The sequence below is a fragment of the Periophthalmus magnuspinnatus genome, chromosome 12 (assembly GCF_009829125.3).
Source record: "Periophthalmus magnuspinnatus isolate fPerMag1 chromosome 12, fPerMag1.2.pri, whole genome shotgun sequence".
Lineage (NCBI taxonomy): Eukaryota > Metazoa > Chordata > Actinopteri > Gobiiformes > Gobiidae > Periophthalmus > Periophthalmus magnuspinnatus.
Window position 1 is genome coordinate 1,840,800 of NC_047137.1, and position 19,628 is coordinate 1,860,427.

The window sequence follows — 19,628 nt, forward strand, 5'->3', positions numbered from 1 at the left end:
ATGAAACCAGTAGTCATTTTGTGTCAGTTATGATACAGAGAAGTTACCTTTGCAACCTTCCACAGCTCAAATCTTGTACTGTTGTGATGGAAATGTGTGTGTATTATGTTGTGAACAAAATATTCTTATTTGTCTTTGTGTAAATGCATTTGATCTGTGTCATTCTGTCAGACCCAGACCAGACATTAACATGTGTGAAAGGTCTGTCTCATCTTCCTGGAAAGCCTTATGCTGTTCTACGTGTCTAAGTGTAAAAGTTGACTTAACACATGACTGAACAGATGTGACTCTCCTTTGGTAATGTTTGATGTTTTGTCATTCTGGTATAAATACTAAGAGCTCAGATACTCTGGGGGGAGATGGAGAAGAGACAGGCTTGGGATGCTAGAAGGTTACCAGTCTGTGGCCAGGGCAAGCCTGGACCCTGTCCTGCCATATCTGTTGTAACAAAGAATAAACATTTTTGCATTTCATAACTCTCCAGGCTTCACAAATGGATTATTATTCATCAAGAGACATACATTTTGGTTTAGACCTGATTGAGACTTGGTTCATACCCAGTACAGACCTGAGTGAGTCCTGGTTCAGTTGGGTTGAGTCATATTAACATAGTTAAGTCATAGTTAGTGGTTTAACCCGATTTAGCCCCGGTTCAGTCCTGGTTCAGACCTGGTTTAGTCCTTGTTTCATCTTGGTTTAATCTTGGTTCAGTCCTTGTTTAGTCCTAGTTAAGTCTTGATTTAGTCCTGATTGAGTCCTGGGTTAGTCTGTGTTCAGTCCTAGGTTCAGCCCTGTTTCAGACCTAGGTTCCACCTTGTTTACGCCTTCATAATAGTATTCAATAAAGGTGTGTGATAGACTCACTTCCTCATATTGGTCCACAGAGACGTAGAGGGCTGTGTCAGGAACATGACCCAGAAGTGAAGTGTGAGGACTGAAGAGAAGACACAGGGTTTAATACAGGAGCAAAGACAGAGCACAAATTCAAATAAACTGCTGTCCATATTTTGGGCCAATGTGTAGGGTTGATATTTCTTTTTTTTCCCCCCCAGATTATCTCATTTGAATTCAGTACAAACCCACCCATGATGTTGTTTTAGTACAAACTGGATAATACAGTAGTGTACATTTCTGCATACCCTTTTGGACTCAAATGTTGAAATAAAATTTTGTGCATACTCATTCAGTTGGTTGGACCAAATTAAATATTGGCCACTACATAAAATGTAGAAAGTAGTAAAAAATAAAGGCACTGGTAGTGTATCTCAAATTTCAATGCTTGATGTGTAGAGCACACAGTGACTGTAATGATGGTACAAGAGGTTGGAGATAAACAGAAAAAAATATCGTAGGTTTTGTTTTGTAAAAAATAAAGGCACTGGTAGTGTATCTCAAATTTCAATGCTTGATGTGTAGAGCACACAGTGACTGTAATGATGGTACAAGAGGTTGGAGATAAACAGAAAAAAATATCGTAGGTTTTGTTTTTTTGGAAATTTGCAGTAAATTTGAATATTAAGTATATAGTTCATAATTAAACACTTAAACTAAAAAACAAAAACATGCACTGTTTTCTCAAAATAATAAGGTTTTGTATGTTTCTGATTGATTATGATTATTATTTGAATATTGTTAATAAAATAAATGTAAACAATAAAGATAGGTGGTATACCTTTAACCACCTGTCAACATAAAAAAGATTAAAAATGAAAATGTTCTGAATGGACTCTTACTTCTGCGTTCTGTAAATGACAGTGAAGATCCCGAATGTGATGGACACCAGGAGACCCAAGTCCAACCCAAGCAGCACTGAGGAGACGAAGGCTATCACCCAAATGGTCTGAAAAGAGACAGGATCATTTAGACCTAAATAAAACTCCAGGTAAGTGTTTGGTTAAAAGGCTTTCTTTAGTATTTAGTCATAAGCTTTCACATATGTAGAAAATTATTATAATATTTAAAAATATTGATCTAAAACGGCTTACTCATAAACTTCCTGTTTATAACTGCAGAATGGGATCATTTTTAAAAGATTAAAAAAAACTTTATACTATATCTAAATTGTGAGTCTAAATTGTTGGTAGACTCATAAGTAAATAATAGGCTATGGGTAGGGACAGGGGGTAGATGAACACAGTGTTTGGTTTTTTTTCAAATGCAGTTGAAAAAAATGCATAATTCTTTTGTTTCTAAATATTTTTATTTTATTTTTTCAGAGCATTCAGAACTACCCTTCTGAAATTAATATGAGCAAATATAGCACCCAGGAACGAACCCTCATTGTACAGTGGTACTTTGAGTCACATGGGTAAAATTTAGAAACCCAGCGGTGTTACCGTCGACATTTTAATACCAGAGATCCCCCAAATGTAAATGCCATTGAAGGAATAATAAGTCGTTTTCAAAGACAGGATGCAGTATGTGATCTCCCGAGACCTGACTAGTCCCAATTTCTTCCTGTGGGGGTATCTTAAAGAAAAGGTGTTTGTGAATAAACCTCAGACAATAAACGACTTAAAACATAATATCGAGGATCAAATAAGAGACATAAGCCCGGAAATGCTTTGCAAAGTTATGCAAAGTGTGTTGGATCGGGCTGTTCAGTGCGAAACCGAAAATGGTAGACACTTAAAAAACATCATTTTTAAAAATGAGGTCATTTGTACTTCCCCTTCTTTAAGTAGTGATAAGTTCAAGTGTAAGTGAACACTTATAATCGTATATATTGCCAAAAATCTCGGAAGATTCAGTTTACCTACTGCTAAAATTTGGTGAGTATAACTTAAGAATTATAGGAGCTATTGAAGATTTAAAAGTGTCAGTGACTTTTGGGCCACCCTGTATAACTCTGAGTAAGTTTAGTTAATAAGGATAAATGGTAAATAGTAAGTTCTATATAGCTCTTTTCCACTTGCAAGGCACTCATAGAGTGCACCAGTGTACAGACAGTGGGGGCAAAGTGGGTTAAGTGTTTTGCTTAAGGACAAAACAACAATATTAATTTGTTGGAGCTGGAATTGCGCCGCCAAACTGTGGGTCAGTGGATCTGAACACTAACTGAGCCACTGTCGCCCCAATGATGATGATGATGATGATGATGATGATGATAATGCTGAAGGGAAACCATTATGACATAGCCAAAAACTTTAACAGAACTGTTAAAGAGTTAAAATGAAAGTATAAAGTGACAGACCAGTTCGATCTTGGACGTCCTCCACAGATGATGAATGTCTCTGAACTGTTTGAACATCCCCAGCAAGTTCACTATGATGATGGCCGCCAGTGCAGTCTGACAGGAGACAGAGGGTTAGACCGGTGTTAGACTGGGGTTAGACCGGTGTTAGACCTGGGTTAGAGCTGGGTTAGACCCGCTGTTAGACCCGCTGTTAGACCCGCTGTTAGATCCTCTGATAGACCTAGGTTAGACCTGGGTTAGACCTGGGTCAGACAGAGTTAATACTGGGTTTAGACCGGGTTTAGACCATGTTTAGACTAGGTTTAGACCGGGTTTAGACATCAATCAGACCTGAGGCCTTTGTTTTTTCAAATATAAAACAGATGGACACAATGAAAATAGGTTGTTGTGAATTAGGCACTAGTGCTTTAGTAGTTCATATCCAGGTGAAAGGCTGAGGTTACGTGTGCAGAGATCAGTGTTATCAGTGCGTTGGACTGCATTTAAATTATATTTACTCCACAAACAGCTCTCACAGGACACACAAGGACCCTGCTGCTGTTTGCGTCACTCCTGAGCTCGTCTGGGTCAACGAGAACAGGAATAAAATAGACTATGTTTACTTTTGACAAGTACTTATTATTGAAGTAACTCCTTCCACCATAGCTCATTCCTTTGCTTACCTGAGGCAGAGGCTCAAACACAAACCCAATGGCCACCACCACAAGAAGCACGACCATAGAAGCCAGCAGCCCTGCAATCTGAACATAGGAAATAATTACTTCAACTTAACTCTACTTTATAGCCTTGGAATATGCGCATTTTTTATTTTAAAATCAAGTTTAAACAAAGATTCTATCTGCAATAGCAAATGTAAACTGTAGATTGATAAATGAATGATTGATGAAAAACTGAAATTATTCTGCATAAAAACTTAGTTTAGATCTGTACAAACATGTTCTGAAGTGTTATTCTTTTATATTTCAGTCTTGTAAATTCTTCTGGACGAGTTTAAAATTAACCTTTTAATAGAATCCTACTATTAAAACTTATTAGTACCATATGAACAATCTCGAACTCGGAGGACTGGCCTCTTGATGGTCCCCAGACTCAGGACTAAACATGGGAAGCATTTCAGTTTTATACAGCAAACATTTGTAATAGTCTTCCTCAAGATGTGAAACGGGCCTCTACTTCGACAATGTTTAAATCCAAGCTCCAAATGGTTCTGTTTAGCTGTGCATATGACTGAAAGGTCTTTATTCTGCACTCTTCTCTTTTAATGTTAATTTTATGATGATTATTTGTGTTATGTTTTGATTTGTTGTATTGTGATTTTAATGTCTTTCTTATTCTGTAAAGCATTACATTAATTGTGCAAACAAAGAAACTTGCCTTGCCTTGCCTAAAATATAAATGGCAAATCTCATCAGAAAAATTCTAATTAGATATTTTCCCAAATTGTAAGCCATATAAAGCTATCCATCCATCCATCCATTTTCTTCCGCTTATCCGGGGCCGGGTCGCGGGGGCAGCAGTCTAAGCAGGGACTCCCAGACTTCCCTCACCCCGGACACGTCCTCCAGCTCCTCCGGTGGGACCCCAAGGCGTTCCCAGGCCAGCCGAGAGACATAGTCCCTCCAGCGTGTCCTGGGTCTTCCCCGGGGCCTCCTCCCGGTGGGACATGCCCAGAACACCTCCCTAGGGAGGCGTCCAGGAGGCATCCTGAGCAGATGCCCGAGCCACCTCAACTGGTTCCTCTCAACGTGTAGGAGCAGCGGCTCTACTCCGAGCTCCTCCCGTGTGACCGAGCTCCTCACCCTATCCCTAGGGTGCGCCCGGCCACTCTGCGGAGGAAGCCCATTTCAGCCGCTTGTATCCGCGATCTTGTCCTTTCGGTCATTACCCAGAGCTCATGACCATAGGTGAGGGTAGGAACGTAGATTGACCGGTAAATAGAGAGCTTCGCCTTCCGGCTCAGCTCCTTCTTTACCACAACGGACCGATACAGCGACCGCATCACTGCAGACGCTGCACCGATCCGCCTGTCAATCTCCCGCTCCATCCTTCCCTCACTCGTGAACAAGACCCCGAGATACTTGAACTCCTCCACTTGGGGCAGAGACTCACCACCCACCCGGAGAGAGCAAACCACCTTTTTCCGGTCGAGAACCATGGCCTCGGATTTGGAGGAGCTGATTCTCATCCCAGCCGCTTCACACTCGGCTGCAAACCGCCCCAGTGCCTGCTGCAGGTCCTGGCTCGAAGAAGCCATCAGGACAACATCATCCGCAAACAGCAGAGATGAAATCCTGTGGTTCCCAAACCAGGCCCCCTCCGGCCCCTGGCTGCGCCTAGAAATTCTGTCCATAAATATAATGAACAGAACCGGTGACAAAGGGCAGCCCTGGCGGAGTCCAATATGCACCGGGAACAGGTCTGACTTACTGCCGGCAATGCGAACACAGCTCCTGCTCCGGTCATACAGGGACCGGACAGCCCTTAGCAAAGAGCCCCGGACCCCATACTCCCAGAGCACCCCCCAAAGGGCACCACGAGGGACACGGTCGAATGCCTTCTCCAGATCCACAAAACACATGTGGACTGGTTGGGCATACTCCCATGAGCCCTCGAGGACCCGATGGAGAGTATAGAGCTGGTCCAGTGTTCCACGACCAGGACGAAAACCACACTGCTCCTCCTGAATCCGAGGTTCGACTATCGGTCGGATTCTCCTCTCCAGTACCCTGGAATAGACCTTACCGGGAAGGCTGAGGAGTGTGATTCCCCTGTAATTGGAACACACCCTCCGGTCCCCCTTCTTATACAGAGGGACCACCACCCCGGTCTGCCATTCCACAGGTACTGTCCCCGACCGCCACGCGATGTTGCAGAGACGTGTCAGCCAAGACAGCCCCACAACATCCAGAGACTTGAGGTACTCAGGACGGATCTCGTCCACCCCCGGAGCCTTGCCACCGAGGAGCTTGCCAACCACCTCAGTGACTTCAGCCAGGGCGATGAACAAGTCCGCATCTGGGTCCCCAGTTTCTGCTTCCTCCTCGGAAGACGTGACAGTGGAATTGAGGAGATCCTCAAAGTATTCCTTCCACCGCCCGACAACATCCCCAGTCGAGGTCAGCAGCTCTCCACCCGCACTGTATACAGTGTTGGTGAAGCACTGCTTCCCCCTCCTGAGGCGTCGGACGGTTTGCCAGAATCTCTTTGAGGCCGTCCGATAGTCCTTCTCCATGGCCTCCCCGAACTCCTCCCAACCCCGAGTTTTTGCCTCTGTGACCGCCCGAGCCGCGGCACGCTTGGCCCGCCGGTACTCATCAGCTGCCTCAGGAGTCCCACGAGCCAACAAGGCTCGATAGGACTCCTTCTTCAGCTTGACGGCATCCCTTACTTCCGGTGTCCACCACCGGGTTCGGGGATTGCCGCCGCGACAAGCACCACAGACCTTACGACCACAGCTACGAGCAGCCGCATCGACAATAGAGGTGGAGAACATGGCCCACTCGGAGTCCATGTCTCCAACCTCCCCCGGGATCAGAGAGAAGCTCTCCCGGAGGTGGGAGTTGAAGACCCCCCTGACAGAGGGCTCCGCCAGACGTTCCCAGCAGACCCTCACAATGCGCTTGGGCCTGCCAGGTCTGTCCGGCTTCCTCCTCCGCCAGCGGATCCAACTCACCACCAGGTGGTGATCAGTTGACAGCTCAGCCCCTCTCTTCACCCGAGTGTCCAAGACACGCGGTCGGAGGTCAGATGACACGACAACAAAGTCGATCATCGACCTCCGACCTAGAGTGTCCTGGTGCCATGTGCACCGATGGACACCCTTGTGCTCGAACATGGTGTTTGTTATGGACAAGCTGTGACTAGCACAGAAGTCCAATAACAAAACACCGCTCGGGTTCAGATCGGGGAGGCCGTTCCTCCCAATCACGCCCCTCCAAGTGTCACTGTCGTTACCCACATGGGCGTTGAAGTCCCCCAGGAGAACGACGGAGTCCCCGGTTGGTGCACTGTCTAGTACCCCTCCCAGGGACTCCAAGAAGGCCGGGTACTCTGCACTGCTGTTTGGCCCGTAGGCCGACACAACAGTGAGAGACCTGTCCCCGACCCGAAGGCGCAGGGACGCGACCCTCTCGTTCACCGGAGTGAACCCCAACACGCAGCGGCTGAGCTGTGGGGCAATGAGCAAGCCCACACCAGCTCGCCGCCGCTCCCCGCGGGCAACGCCAGAGAAATGGAGAGTCCAACCCCTCTCAAGAAGTTGGGTTCCAGAGCCCAAGCTGTGCGTGGAGGTGAGGCCGACTATATCTAGCCGGTAACGCTCAACCTCCCGCACAAGCTCAGGCTCCTTCCCCCCCAGCGAGGTGACGTTCCACGTCCCCAGAGCTAGTCTCCATGTCCGGAGATCCGGTCGTCGAGGTCCCCGCCTTCGACTGCCGCCCGGATCTCTTTGCACCCGCCCCGCATGGCTCCTCCCGCAGGTGGTGGGTCCACGGGAGGACGGCCCCACGTCGTTCCTTCGGGCTGGGCCCGACCGGGCCCCGTGGGGAAAGGCCCGGCCACCAGGCGCTCGCTGGCGTGCACCCACCCCAGGCCTGGCTCCAGGGTGGGGCCCCGGTAACGCCAGTCCGGGCGACGTAACTGGCCTTGATCTTTGTCTGTTCATGTGAGGCTTCTGAACCGCTCTTAGTCAGACCCGTCTCCCAGGACCTGTTTGCCATGGGTGACCCTACCAGGGGCATGAAGCCCCCGACAACATAGCTCCCAGGATCATTCGGGTGCTCAAACCCCTCCACCACGTTAAGGTGGTGGTTCGGGGAGGAGCAAATTGTAAGCCATATAAAGCTATCATGCATGTAAATGGCTATTCGGTCTTACGGTTGTCAAATTATCGAAAATCCGATACCAATAAACACTGAAACTAGTATCGACACGAGATACTAGATTTGAGCAGATATTGATACTAAAAAGGTCTCTTTCACAGGACAGAATTGAACATTTCCTGAATAGCTTTAGAATGATCTTGAGCTGTATCAGAGCAGTCAAGTATAAGACCAGATAGACTAGTATAAGAGAGATTACACAGATATAAGGTCACATGGTAATATAAAAGAAAATATTTTGATTTAATGCTGAAAATCACATTCTCTTGTCTAAATAAGGAGAGTTTTTACTATCATTGAATTATCGGATTCAGTATTGCGTATCGAGTCTATTCCTTAGTATCAAGTTTGAAATGTTAACATTGTGGCAAGATTCATCTGTCTTCACCTGAGTCTTTCCACCAGTACTCTCCTGAACCAGGCTTCTTGACATGGAGCAGGTCACGACGAAGGTTTGGAAGAACGAGCTGATGAAGTTGCACAGGCCGTACGCCAGCATCTCCTGAGAACAACAACACAATAATATCACAAAGTTTTTAGAATAGAGTGGGTTCACAAGACATCACTACATTCTATTATTTAAAACTGAGATGGAGGACAGGTCAAAATGATTTGGGGCACCAATGAGGTTCGTTTGGTCTTCTGATAATGTATACATTCAGACAGATTCCTTTGTTAGACCAACATTTAGTTTTCCCTCAGTCTTTCTCAGAATGGCTGTGTGATGTTGTTGGTACATGTCTGGTCAGCTGATTTACGCAATTAAAGTGGGTAAGCTTTTAAGCTTTTAAAATCCATAGCAAGGACCAAATTTATGTTAAAAGGTCCTACACACATTTGAGTAATCCTTGTTTATTAGTCTGTCTACATATCCAAAGCTCAAAATTCTGTTCCACCTGTGACGTCAAAGTGATAATTTTCAAGTTAACAGCTATCTTATACCTTTAGCTCAGAAGAGATTGGAAATTCCAGGGTTGAAATTATCCAAAAGATTCAGGTGAAGGTGTATGAAGTTTAAAAACACAGTGAAGCACTTTCTGTATCACCACATGACATCACAAGGTGAAACAGAGTGTTTCCCAAGAGAACGACTCAGCCTAAATATGCAGTTTGTGTATTAACGTGTGACAAAACAAACTAAATACAACTCCAGGTAGTAATGAGGAAACAACATTATAACGGAGATCAGAAAATAGTGTAATATGGGATCTTAGTCATAGTAAAGTTCACAAATGAACTTTTTGCTTTTGTGAAAATAATAACAAAATGTATTTATCTGGGGTATAAATTAATATTTTCACTCATGAGCGTGTTTAAAATGCAAATGTTGGGGAAAAACTGGGAATGACAAATGAGTACACACAAGTGGGGCACGTAAAAATATTGATCCGAAATAATTGCAGAATTTTCTATATTGGACCAATACCGATATCTGCTCTAATATCGTTGATAACTGATAAACTATCCCTAATTAAATTGATAAAATTGTACTTTATATCTTTACATAATCCATGTTTCAGTGTCTGGGCCTGACCTGATTGCCATCCACTGTGTACCCATGTTTCAGAGCGAAGATCTTGGCCAGAGAAATGCCCATGGAGTAGCCCACAATGGCCACAGCAAAGGCGTCTGTGATCAGGTTTGAAGCAAGGGAGAAGTCTGGGAGAGTCGGAGCCCGCAGCCTGGAACAACAAAAAAAACCAAAAGGCAATAAGTACATTTCAGTTAAATGCTTTCTAATTAGATGCGGTAGACACAGTTGACTTATTAAGAACTGTTTACAGGATATGTTTATAAATAATTACATTTTTAAAAATCAGGCGCAGTCCCTTTAAGTATAATGACAATAGAATTGTCCCTCCGATTTTTTTTTTTTGCTTTATTACTTACGTACTCATACACACATACATACACACGCACCCACACCCACACACACACCCCCACACACGCACACACACACACACACACACTTACACTCCCATAAAAGAAGAACAGACGCCATTCTTATTGTCTTGTCACCCTCTTCAAACCTGGATATATGCACTCCCTATTGTCTCATGTCAAAATGTCTAATGTTTTTATTGTTTCTATTGTTTCTAATATACGGAATCCCTGGGCGGCTAGAAAAAAAAGAAGGCTCATCATGTGTTTTTTTGTGAGCTTGCAGGCTATACCTTGTAGTTACAGCTCAAAAAAATGTTTCTCATCTTTTTCCAGCTCTAAAACATTTTAATTATTATTTTATACTTTTTTTTCCACAGTTGGTGTGGTTGATGAAAAAAAAAAGTAACATCTAACACTCCAGAACCTAAAAGTTTTCCCAGTATATTTTTATTTATTTTATTTTATTTTATTTTATTTTTTTTTGCTATTAGTGCAAAAAAAGGCCTGCAAGCTCACATTGGAAGGAAAAAAAACTTGGAACCCAAACAATGAGCCTTTTTTTTGCTTGCCACTCAAAGCCTCTGTAATATCTATCTATCTATCTGTCTAAAATTATTATTACTATTATTACTATTATTATTATTATTAAAACGATAGAACTGACCCGGTTGGTATGTGTCCCACGATGTCGACCTGGTGCAGCTGAGACAGAGACATGCCATACGTGACCCCCGTGGACACTATGACCACTATGATCTCGCCAGGGATGGGAATGGGCAGCCTCTTCTTAAAGCGCTCGTTCAGGTCTTTCACGATGTACAGGAAAACCAGGCAGGACAGGCCCAGCAGCAGAGTCGGGATGTTCGTCTCACTGATTTGACTGAAGACCGCCTTCAAACTCTGCAACAACAGATGGAGGGGATAGGAAGAAGTTTAAAGAACTGATTTGTGAAAGTCATAGATATTCTGGTCAACTAATAAAAAGGGCAGATGTGAGGGGAGAGGAGGGGGGATCTGGCGAACTAAAGGGGGAGTGAGAGAGAGGAGAGGTATGGAGTTGGGATGCACTGAGCTAATACTGGTATTGGCTTCCAAATATTGGTTCAGTTGATACCCTGGTAGGACATATAAACAGATGTACTAAGACTATATTTCAAATGTCAATTTGACCTGGGCCTGGGTAACTACTGAACATTCCACCATAGACATACATATAGAACATCCCCAGTGTGATGTCACTGCAAAGTATCAATAGTTAAGCTAATGTTAAATACAGGAGTAATATACTTTTAAATGTAATTGACAATAGAGAATCACATTCTCACATAGACGACAGACAGGGCACCACTGTATCTGTGCGTCTTCACTCCGAGCAGATACTTGAGCTGAGAAACGACCACGTGAACCGCGGCTGCTGTGGTGAAGCCCCGGACTAGAGGCTCAGAAAGGTAGATTGCCACAAAACCAAACCTCAGCAGCCCCAAGACAATCTGGAACAAACACAAAAACATAAACAGAGGAGGTAAAGGAAGAGAAACAAAGTTAAAGAACAGGGGGAGTGGAAGAGACTATGGTGGCCCAGGAAATACTTATTTGGAAAAAATGAAAAATACTAATTTTGGAGTAAATGTCACTTCTTGCCTCTTTTAATCAATAACGGCCTTATTAAAGATTAAATAAAGTTACTTTATATATTATATATATTTATGATAATACAACAACCTAAAAGTGTTATTTTTAATATCAATTTATCAGTTTTTCATTTAGAATATAGGGGCAAAATTTTGATTATTGGGAGCCACCATAGTTTCCTCTATTAAAGGGTACTGAGAGAGAAAAAGGGGGTAGGTGGATCAGCTATGGTTTAGTCCTAAATTTGTTCTGGTATCGTTCAGTCTTAGTCCTGGTTTAGTCCTGGCTTTTTCCTGATCTGGTCTACTTATGCTTTGGACCTGGCTTAGAACTTGTTTAGTTCTACCTTGTCGTAACGGTGCGGATAGGACCAAAGGATGCAGACCAGAGCAGTTTTAACAGTGTTTATTTACAGCGGTGAAAATGCAGTCTTTAAACAGGTCACAAGAGCAGGTACAGGAACCGGGGAGCGGGAGACGGGTCAGGCGGGTGCGGTGCAGGTAGAGGCGGGCAGGACAGGACCAGGACGGGGATAGAAGCAGGTGCGGTACCAGGGCAGGCGGATCAGACGAAGACCAGAGCGGGGAGCGGGTGACAAACCAGAGACCAGGACCGGACAGGAGACGAGACGAGCAGGAGACGAGACGAGCAGGAGACGAGACGAGCAGGAGACGAGACGAGCAGGAGACAAGACGAGCTGGAAGCGATACCGGGACTGGAACGTGGCGGCAGGAGCTGGGCGAGTAGAGGCAGGAATCTGGAGGGTGCATAAATCCAAATGAGCATTTGCCGGAAAGTACCATATAACAAAGCTTAGCAAGAAACATTCACGTTTTACACGCGGACGGTCTGGCACCGAGTGTAGACTGCCAAGCCTTCTTGTACTCAGCAGCAGGTGGTGGTGATTAGGCTGATGCACCCCAGGTGTGCACGGGAGGAGTCAGGCACTCCACCCAGCTCCAGACACACAGGTAGGGGAGGGGGAGAGAGCACGGGAGGACAGGGAAAACTGACATCATGACAGTACCCCCCCCCTAAGGTCCACCTCCTGGTGGACCCCCAGGCTTGTCAGGATGAGCGCGGTGGAAGTCTCTCACCATGTCGGGATCCAGAATGCGTGCCCTGGGCACCCAGGATCGCTCCTCCGGACCGTAACCCTCCCAATCGACGAGGTACTGGAGGCCCCTACCACGGCGACGAACGTCAATCAGGCGGCGGACGGTGAACGCCGGGTGGCCGTCAATGACTCGGGCGGGCGGTGGGGGATCGGCCGGAGGGCACAGGTCGCTGGTCCGGACTGGTTTAACCTGGGAGACGTGAAAGGTCGGATGAATCCGGAGAGACGGGGGTAACTGGAGGCGCACCGCCGATGGATTTATGATCCTCATGATCTTAAACGGTCCCAGGAATCGGGGGGACAGCTTACGGGAGTCCGTCTTCAGCGGGATCGTCTTGGCGGAGAGCCAAACCATCTGGCCAGGTTGGTATACGGGCGCCGGGACACGGTGGCGATCGGCCGTCGCCTTAGTGCGCGCTCCAGCCCGAAGAAGGGCCGCCCTGGCCTTCTTCCAGATCCGGCGACAGCGCTGGAGATGGCGCTGAACAGACGGGACGGCGAGGTCCCTCTCCTCCGTGGGGAAGAGAGGGGGTTGGTATCCCAGCGATGCCTCGAAGGGGGACATACCAGTGGCGGAACTCACGAGGGAGTTGTGAGCGTACTCTATCCAGGGCAGGTGAGTACTCCAGGTCGCGGGGTTGGCGGAGGCTGTGCACCGTAGAGCCGACTCCAGGTCTTGGTTGGCCCGCTCCGTCTGCCCATTAGATTGTGGGTGGAACCCGGACGTGAGGCTGACCGTGGCCCCCAAACTGTCGCAGAAAGACCGCCATACCTGAGAGGTGAATTGGGTCCCTCTGTCGGACACGATGTCCACCGGGATGCCGTGGAGTCGGAAGACATGGCTGGTCAGCTGGTCGGCAGTTTCTTTGGCTGTGGGGAGCTTAGGCAGGGCAACGAAATGGGCGGCCTTGGAGAAGCGGTCCACAATGGTGAGAACCACCGTGTTCCCCTGGGAAGGGGGAAGGCCCGTCACGAAGTCCAAGGCGATGTGGGACCAAGGGCGACGAGGAACTGGGAGAGGATGCAAGAGACCAGAAGGGGGTGAGTGGGAGGCCTTGGCCCGAGCACATACCTGGCAGGCGGCGACATAAGCCCGGGTGTCTGTGTCCATCGTGGGCCACCAGAAGCGTCTCCTGAGGAGGGAGAGAGAGCGACCGGCACCAGGATGGCAGGCGAAACGGGAGGCATGGACCCACTGGAGCACCTGAGACCGGACAGAATCGGGAACAAACAGTTTATCTGGAGGGCCGTTACCTGGGTCGGGGTCGTTGGTCTGGGCCTCTCGGACGGTGTCCTCGATTTCCCAATGGACCGCGGCCACCACACACGAGGAGGGGATAATTGTTTCTGCGGTGACCGGGCTATCCTCCAGGGCGAACTGGCGGGAGAGGGCATCTGGTTTGACGTTCCGAGATCCGGGGCGGTAGGTGAGGAGAAAGTTGAAGCGGCTGAAGAAGAGGGACCAACGAGCTTGACGGGGATTGAGGCGCCTGGCGGACTGGATGTACTCCAAGTTTTTATGGTCGGTCCAGACGATGAATGGTTGCTCCGCCCCTTCGAGCCAGTGGCGCCACTCCTCCAAGGCCAGCTTTACGGCAAGGAGCTCCCGATCCCCCACGTCATAATTGACCTCGGCCGAGGACAATCGCCGGGAAAAGAAGGCGCAGGGACAGAGGCGGTTGTGGGGGTCGAACCTCTGCGAAAGCACGGCCCCCACTCCCGAGTCGGAGGCGTCGACCTCCACGATGAATTGCCGTGAAGGGTCGGGCTGGTGCAGGATGGGAGCGGAGGTAAATAGTCTCTTAAGCTTCTCGAAGGCTGTCTGCGCCTCAGGGGACCAGGCAAACTGCAAAGCAGGAGAGGTGAGTTTAGTTAAGGGCGAGATAACCCTACTAAAATCCCGGATGAAACGTCTATAAAAATTGGCAAAGCCGATAAATCTCTGGAGCTGTCTCCGGTTGGTAGGAATGGGCCACTCAGTGACAGCCTGGATCTTTTCAGGATCAGCTCTTACTTGGCCCCGCCCCACAATGAAGCCCAAAAAGCTGACCTCCTCTGCGTGAAACTCGCATTTCTCAGCTTTCACGAACAGTTTATTCTCGAGGAGGCGCTGGAGAACCTGGCGAACGTGCTGGTGATGCTCCTGGAGGGACCGCGAGAAAATCAAGATGTCATCCAAGTAAACAAAGATGAATCGGTTAAGGAAATCACGGAGCACATCGTTGATGAGGGCTTGGAATACGGCAGGGGCGTTGGTGAGACCGAAGGGCATAACCAAGTATTCGAAATGTCCCAGGGGTGTCTTGAAGGCCGTCTTCCATTCGTCTCCCTCCCTGATGCGCACCAGGTGGTACGCATTCCGCAAATCCAACTTGGAAAAGATGGTCGCACCGTGGAGGGGCGTAAATGCCGAGTCCAGTAGGGGTAGCGGGTATTTATTCTTTACAGTTATATTGTTCAGACCCCGATAATCAATGCAAGGCCGCAGGGATTTGTCCTTCTTGGCCACAAAGAAGAACCCCGCTCCCACGGGTGAAGTGGACGGGCGGATGATTCCGGCAGCAAGGGACCCACGGATATAGTCCTCCATTGACTCGCGTTCAGGTTTAGACAGGTTATATAGCCTGCTAGATGGTAGTGGGGCACCCGGCAGGAGGTCAATGGCGCAGTCATATGGGCGGTGGGGCGGTAAAGAGAGGGCCTTGCTCTTGCTAAAAACCTCCCCCAGGTCGTGATATTCAGCAGGCACCGAGGACAGATTGGGGGTGTCTGGGGACGGATCGGCGACAGGAACGGACCTCCCGGCCGGAGGGAGGGCGGACCGAAGGCACTTGGCGTGGCAATCGGGACTCCAGCCCGAAACTCCGCCCCTGGCCCAATCGAAAACAGGGTTGTGGGCGCGTAGCCAGGGGTAACCAAGGACCAGAGGAGAAGCGGAGGAGGACAGGACATGAAACTGACGGTTCTCTTGGTGGTTGCCGGACAGAATCACGGTGACAGGTTCTGTGATGTGGGTGATGTGCCCCAGAAAACGTCCATTGAGCCCCTGGGCATTTAAGGGGCGTTCGAGGGGCTCCAGGTAGACCCCGAGCTGCTCCGCGACTTGGGCATCAATAAAGTCCTTCTCAGCCCCGGAGTCGATAAGGGCGGAAACGCATAAAGTCTCTGTGCGAACGCACAGGGTGGCGCTGAGCCGCAGTCTATTAGTAGAGTCCAGGATGTGTTGCTCGCCCACCAGTACTCCCAGCGCTACTGGTGGGCCCCCCCTTTTGGCCGAACTGGGCAAGTGACCACATAATGTCCGCGCTCACCGCAGTAGAGGCAAGCCCCGGCCAGGCGACGCCTCCGTTGACGCTCCTCGGCCGACACAAGGGTCCTGTCGAGTTGCATGGGCTCATCTGGCGGGGGCGGGGCAGCGCGTGGCTCCGGCGGGACCGGTGACCGGCGTCTCTCTCGGCGACGAGCCCGTAGCCGGTTGTCAATACGGTGAGTGAGGGAGATGAGGCTCCGCAGGTCGGGGGGTTCGTCCCGGGAAACCAATTCATCTTTCAAAGTCTCGTTCAGGCCCCGCACAAACACAGCCCGCAGCGCGCTGTCCGTCCAGTCCAGCTCCGCCGCATGTGTCCAGAATTCAATGGAATAATCCGCTACCGTCCTGGAGCCCTGGCTGAGAGTCAATAACCGGGAGGCAGCATTGTCCTGGTAGTGCGGGTGGTCAAACACCAGCTTAAACGTGGACACAAATTCATTAAAATCCAGGCTATCCACAGACGTCTTCATTAGGCGCGCCTCTGCCCACTGGAGAGCTCTGCCCCGGAGTAATCCACATATATACCGGATCTTGGTGGCCCCCGAGCTGAAACGAGAAGGGCATTGCTGGAACATGAACTCGCACTGGAACAGGAATCCGCGACAGAGGTGAGGTTGTCCAGCATACGGCTCCGGATCCGTGCCTCTCGGCTCCGGGAGGCGTGGCGGCGCTCCAGCTGCAGCAGGCGGGGTGACGAGGAGCGCGGCCACCTGGTGGTTAAGCTGTGCCACCTGCTGGGACAATGTCTGATTTAGCTCCAATAGAGTTCGAATGGATTGTTCATGCTGACCCAGCACCGCCTCGGGGTGAGAGTGCGTGAGGCGGCGCGTCTGGTCCGGGTCTGAGCCTGCTTGGTCCATAGTGGCCAGACCGTTCTGTCGTAACGGTGCGGATAGGACCAAAGGATGCAGACCAGAGCAGTTTTAACAGTGTTTATTTACAGCGGTGAAAATGCAGTCTTTAAACAGGTCACAAGAGCAGGTACAGGAACCGGGGAGCGGGAGACGGGTCAGGCGGGTGCGGTGCAGGTAGAGGCGGGCAGGACAGGACCAGGACGGGGATAGAAGCAGGTGCGGTACCAGGGCAGGCGGATCAGACGAAGACCAGAGCGGGGAGCGGGTGACAAACCAGAGACCAGGACCGGACAGGAGACGAGACGAGCAGGAGACGAGACGAGCAGGAGACGAGACGAGCAGGAGACGAGACGAGCAGGAGACAAGACGAGCTGGAAGCGATACCGGGACTGGAACGTGGCGGCAGGAGCTGGGCGAGTAGAGGCAGGAATCTGGAGGGTGCATAAATCCAAATGAGCATTTGCCGGAAAGTACCATATAACAAAGCTTAGCAAGAAACATTCACGTTTTACACGCGGACGGTCTGGCACCGAGTGTAGACTGCCAAGCCTTCTTGTACTCAGCAGCAGGTGGTGGTGATTAGGCTGATGCACCCCAGGTGTGCACGGGAGGAGTCAGGCACTCCACCCAGCTCCAGACACACAGGTAGGGGAGGGGGAGAGAGCACGGGAGGACAGGGAAAACTGACATCATGACATACCTTAAAGAAGACCTATTGTGCTTTTGTCTGCTACACACGTGGACAAAATTGTTGGTACTCCCGGTTAATGAAAGAAAAACCTTTTTACATTTAACACAAAATCATCCTTTTAGAGCTTTTAACCATGTTATAGTTGTTTCCCCTCTCCATTTACACATCCAAAGTTGTATTTGGAATGATTCATGCATGTTTGAGCAATCTTGGTTTACTTACTTTCAAGACACCATATTGCCGATAAATCCCTGTTTTCAGCATCCCTTGGTACAGAACTGTGATATATTTACTTAATTCTTCAGTTTTATTTTGTTAATTAAAAAAATAAATAAATAAAAATGATGTGAAGCTATCCATAGGAGGGGCCGACAGCATACGGCACTTTGTTGTGATTCCCATTGGGCGCAGCAGTTTTCTAACGCAGAAGTCAGCGGACCTATTTCTTTTATTAGGCTGTTTTAGATCAATATTGCGATTTAAACTGTGCAAATTATACTATAATGATCCACATGAGTCATAGATTATAACTATATACACACGTGGACAACATTTTTGGTGCCCATCAGAAAAGCTCACAATGGTCACAGAAATAACTTGAATCTGACAAAAGTGACAATAAATAAAAAATTATATGAAAATTTAACCAATGAAAGTCAGACATTGCTTGTCAACGACTCTTCAACAGAATTATTAAAAAAAAACAAAAAACTGAAACAGGCTTGGCCAAAAATGATGGTACCCCTAGAAAAGGGGTGTTAATCCAAGCTGTGGCCACTAATTAGCATCACAGTTGTCTACAATCTTGTAATCAGTCAGTGGGGCTATATATAGGGCTACAGGTCGTCACTGTGCTGTTTGGTGACATGTACCACATGTCGTGTACCACACTCAACATGCACCAGAGGAAGCAAAGGAAAGAGCTGTCTCAGGAGATTAGAAAGAAAATTATAGACAAGCATGTTAAAGATAAAGACTATAAGACCATCTCCAAGCAGCTTGATGTTCCTGTGACTACAGTTGCACATATTATTCAGAAATTTAAGATCCATGGGACTGTAGACAAATCCCCTGGACATGGCCGCAGGAGGAAAATTAATGACAAATCAAATAGACGGATAACAAAAGAGTAACTAAAGAGATTAAAGGTGAACTTCAAGCTCAAGGAACATCAGTGTCAGATCGGTCATTGTTATAAAAAAGTGGACTTAATGGGATACGACCAAGGAGGACACCATTGTTGAAAACAAATCATAAAAAAGCCAGACTGGGATTTGCCAAACTACAAGTAGACATGACACAAAGCTTCTGGGAGAATGTTACATGGACAGATGAGACAAAAATTGAACGTTTTGCCAAGACACATCAGCTCTATGTTCACAGATGGAAAAATTAAGCATATCGAGAAAAGAACACTGTCCCAACTGTGAAACATGGAGGAGGCTCTGTTATGTTCTGGGGCTGCTTTGCTGCATCTGGCACAGGGTGTCTTGAATCTGTGCAGGGTACAATGAAATCTCAAGACTATCAAGGGATTCTAGAGAGAAATGTGCTGGCCAGTGTCAGAAAGCTTGGTCTCAGTCGCAGGTCATGGGTCTTGCAACAGGACAATGACCCAAAACACACGGCTAAAAACACCCAAGAATGGATAAGAGGAAAACATTGGACTATTCTAAAGTGGCCTTTTATGAGCCCTGACTTAAATCCTATTGAGCATCTTTGGAAGGAGCTGAAACATACCATCTGGAAAATGCACCCTTCAAACCTGAGACAACTGGAGCAGTTTGCTCATGAGGAGTGGGCCAAAATACCTGCTGAGAGGTGCAGAAGTCTCATTAACAGTTACAGGAATTGTTTGATTGCAGTGATTGCCTCAAAGGGTTGTGCAACAAAACATTAAGTTAAGGGTAACATCATTTTTGTCCAGGCCTGTTTCATGAGTTTATTTTTTTTTTAATAATTCTGTTGAAGCATGGTTGAAAATCAATGTCTGACTTTCACTGGTTAAATTTCATAGAATTTGTATTTATTATTACTTTTGGCAGATTCAAGTTATTTCTGTGA

General features: G+C 47.7%; 1 protein-coding gene across 2 annotated transcripts in view; it reads right to left on the reverse strand.

Moving 5' to 3' along the window:
- The window catches only part of slc26a5 (solute carrier family 26 member 5), a 52,801-nt gene that overhangs the window by 13,451 nt on the left and 19,722 nt on the right, over positions 1 to 19,628 (reverse strand). For both annotated transcript variants that reach the window (XM_033976317.2, XM_055225755.1), the window contains exons 6-13: positions 11,286 to 11,450; positions 10,625 to 10,860; positions 9,611 to 9,758; positions 8,465 to 8,578; positions 3,859 to 3,936; positions 3,194 to 3,289; positions 1,734 to 1,840; positions 865 to 934 (exon numbers count right to left, since the gene is read on the reverse strand). In XM_033976317.2, the coding sequence (XP_033832208.1) occupies positions 865 to 934; positions 1,734 to 1,840; positions 3,194 to 3,289; positions 3,859 to 3,936; positions 8,465 to 8,578; positions 9,611 to 9,758; positions 10,625 to 10,860; positions 11,286 to 11,450 (1,014 nt within the window). The remainder of the gene's footprint in view (positions 1 to 864; positions 935 to 1,733; positions 1,841 to 3,193; positions 3,290 to 3,858; positions 3,937 to 8,464; positions 8,579 to 9,610; positions 9,759 to 10,624; positions 10,861 to 11,285; positions 11,451 to 19,628) is intronic.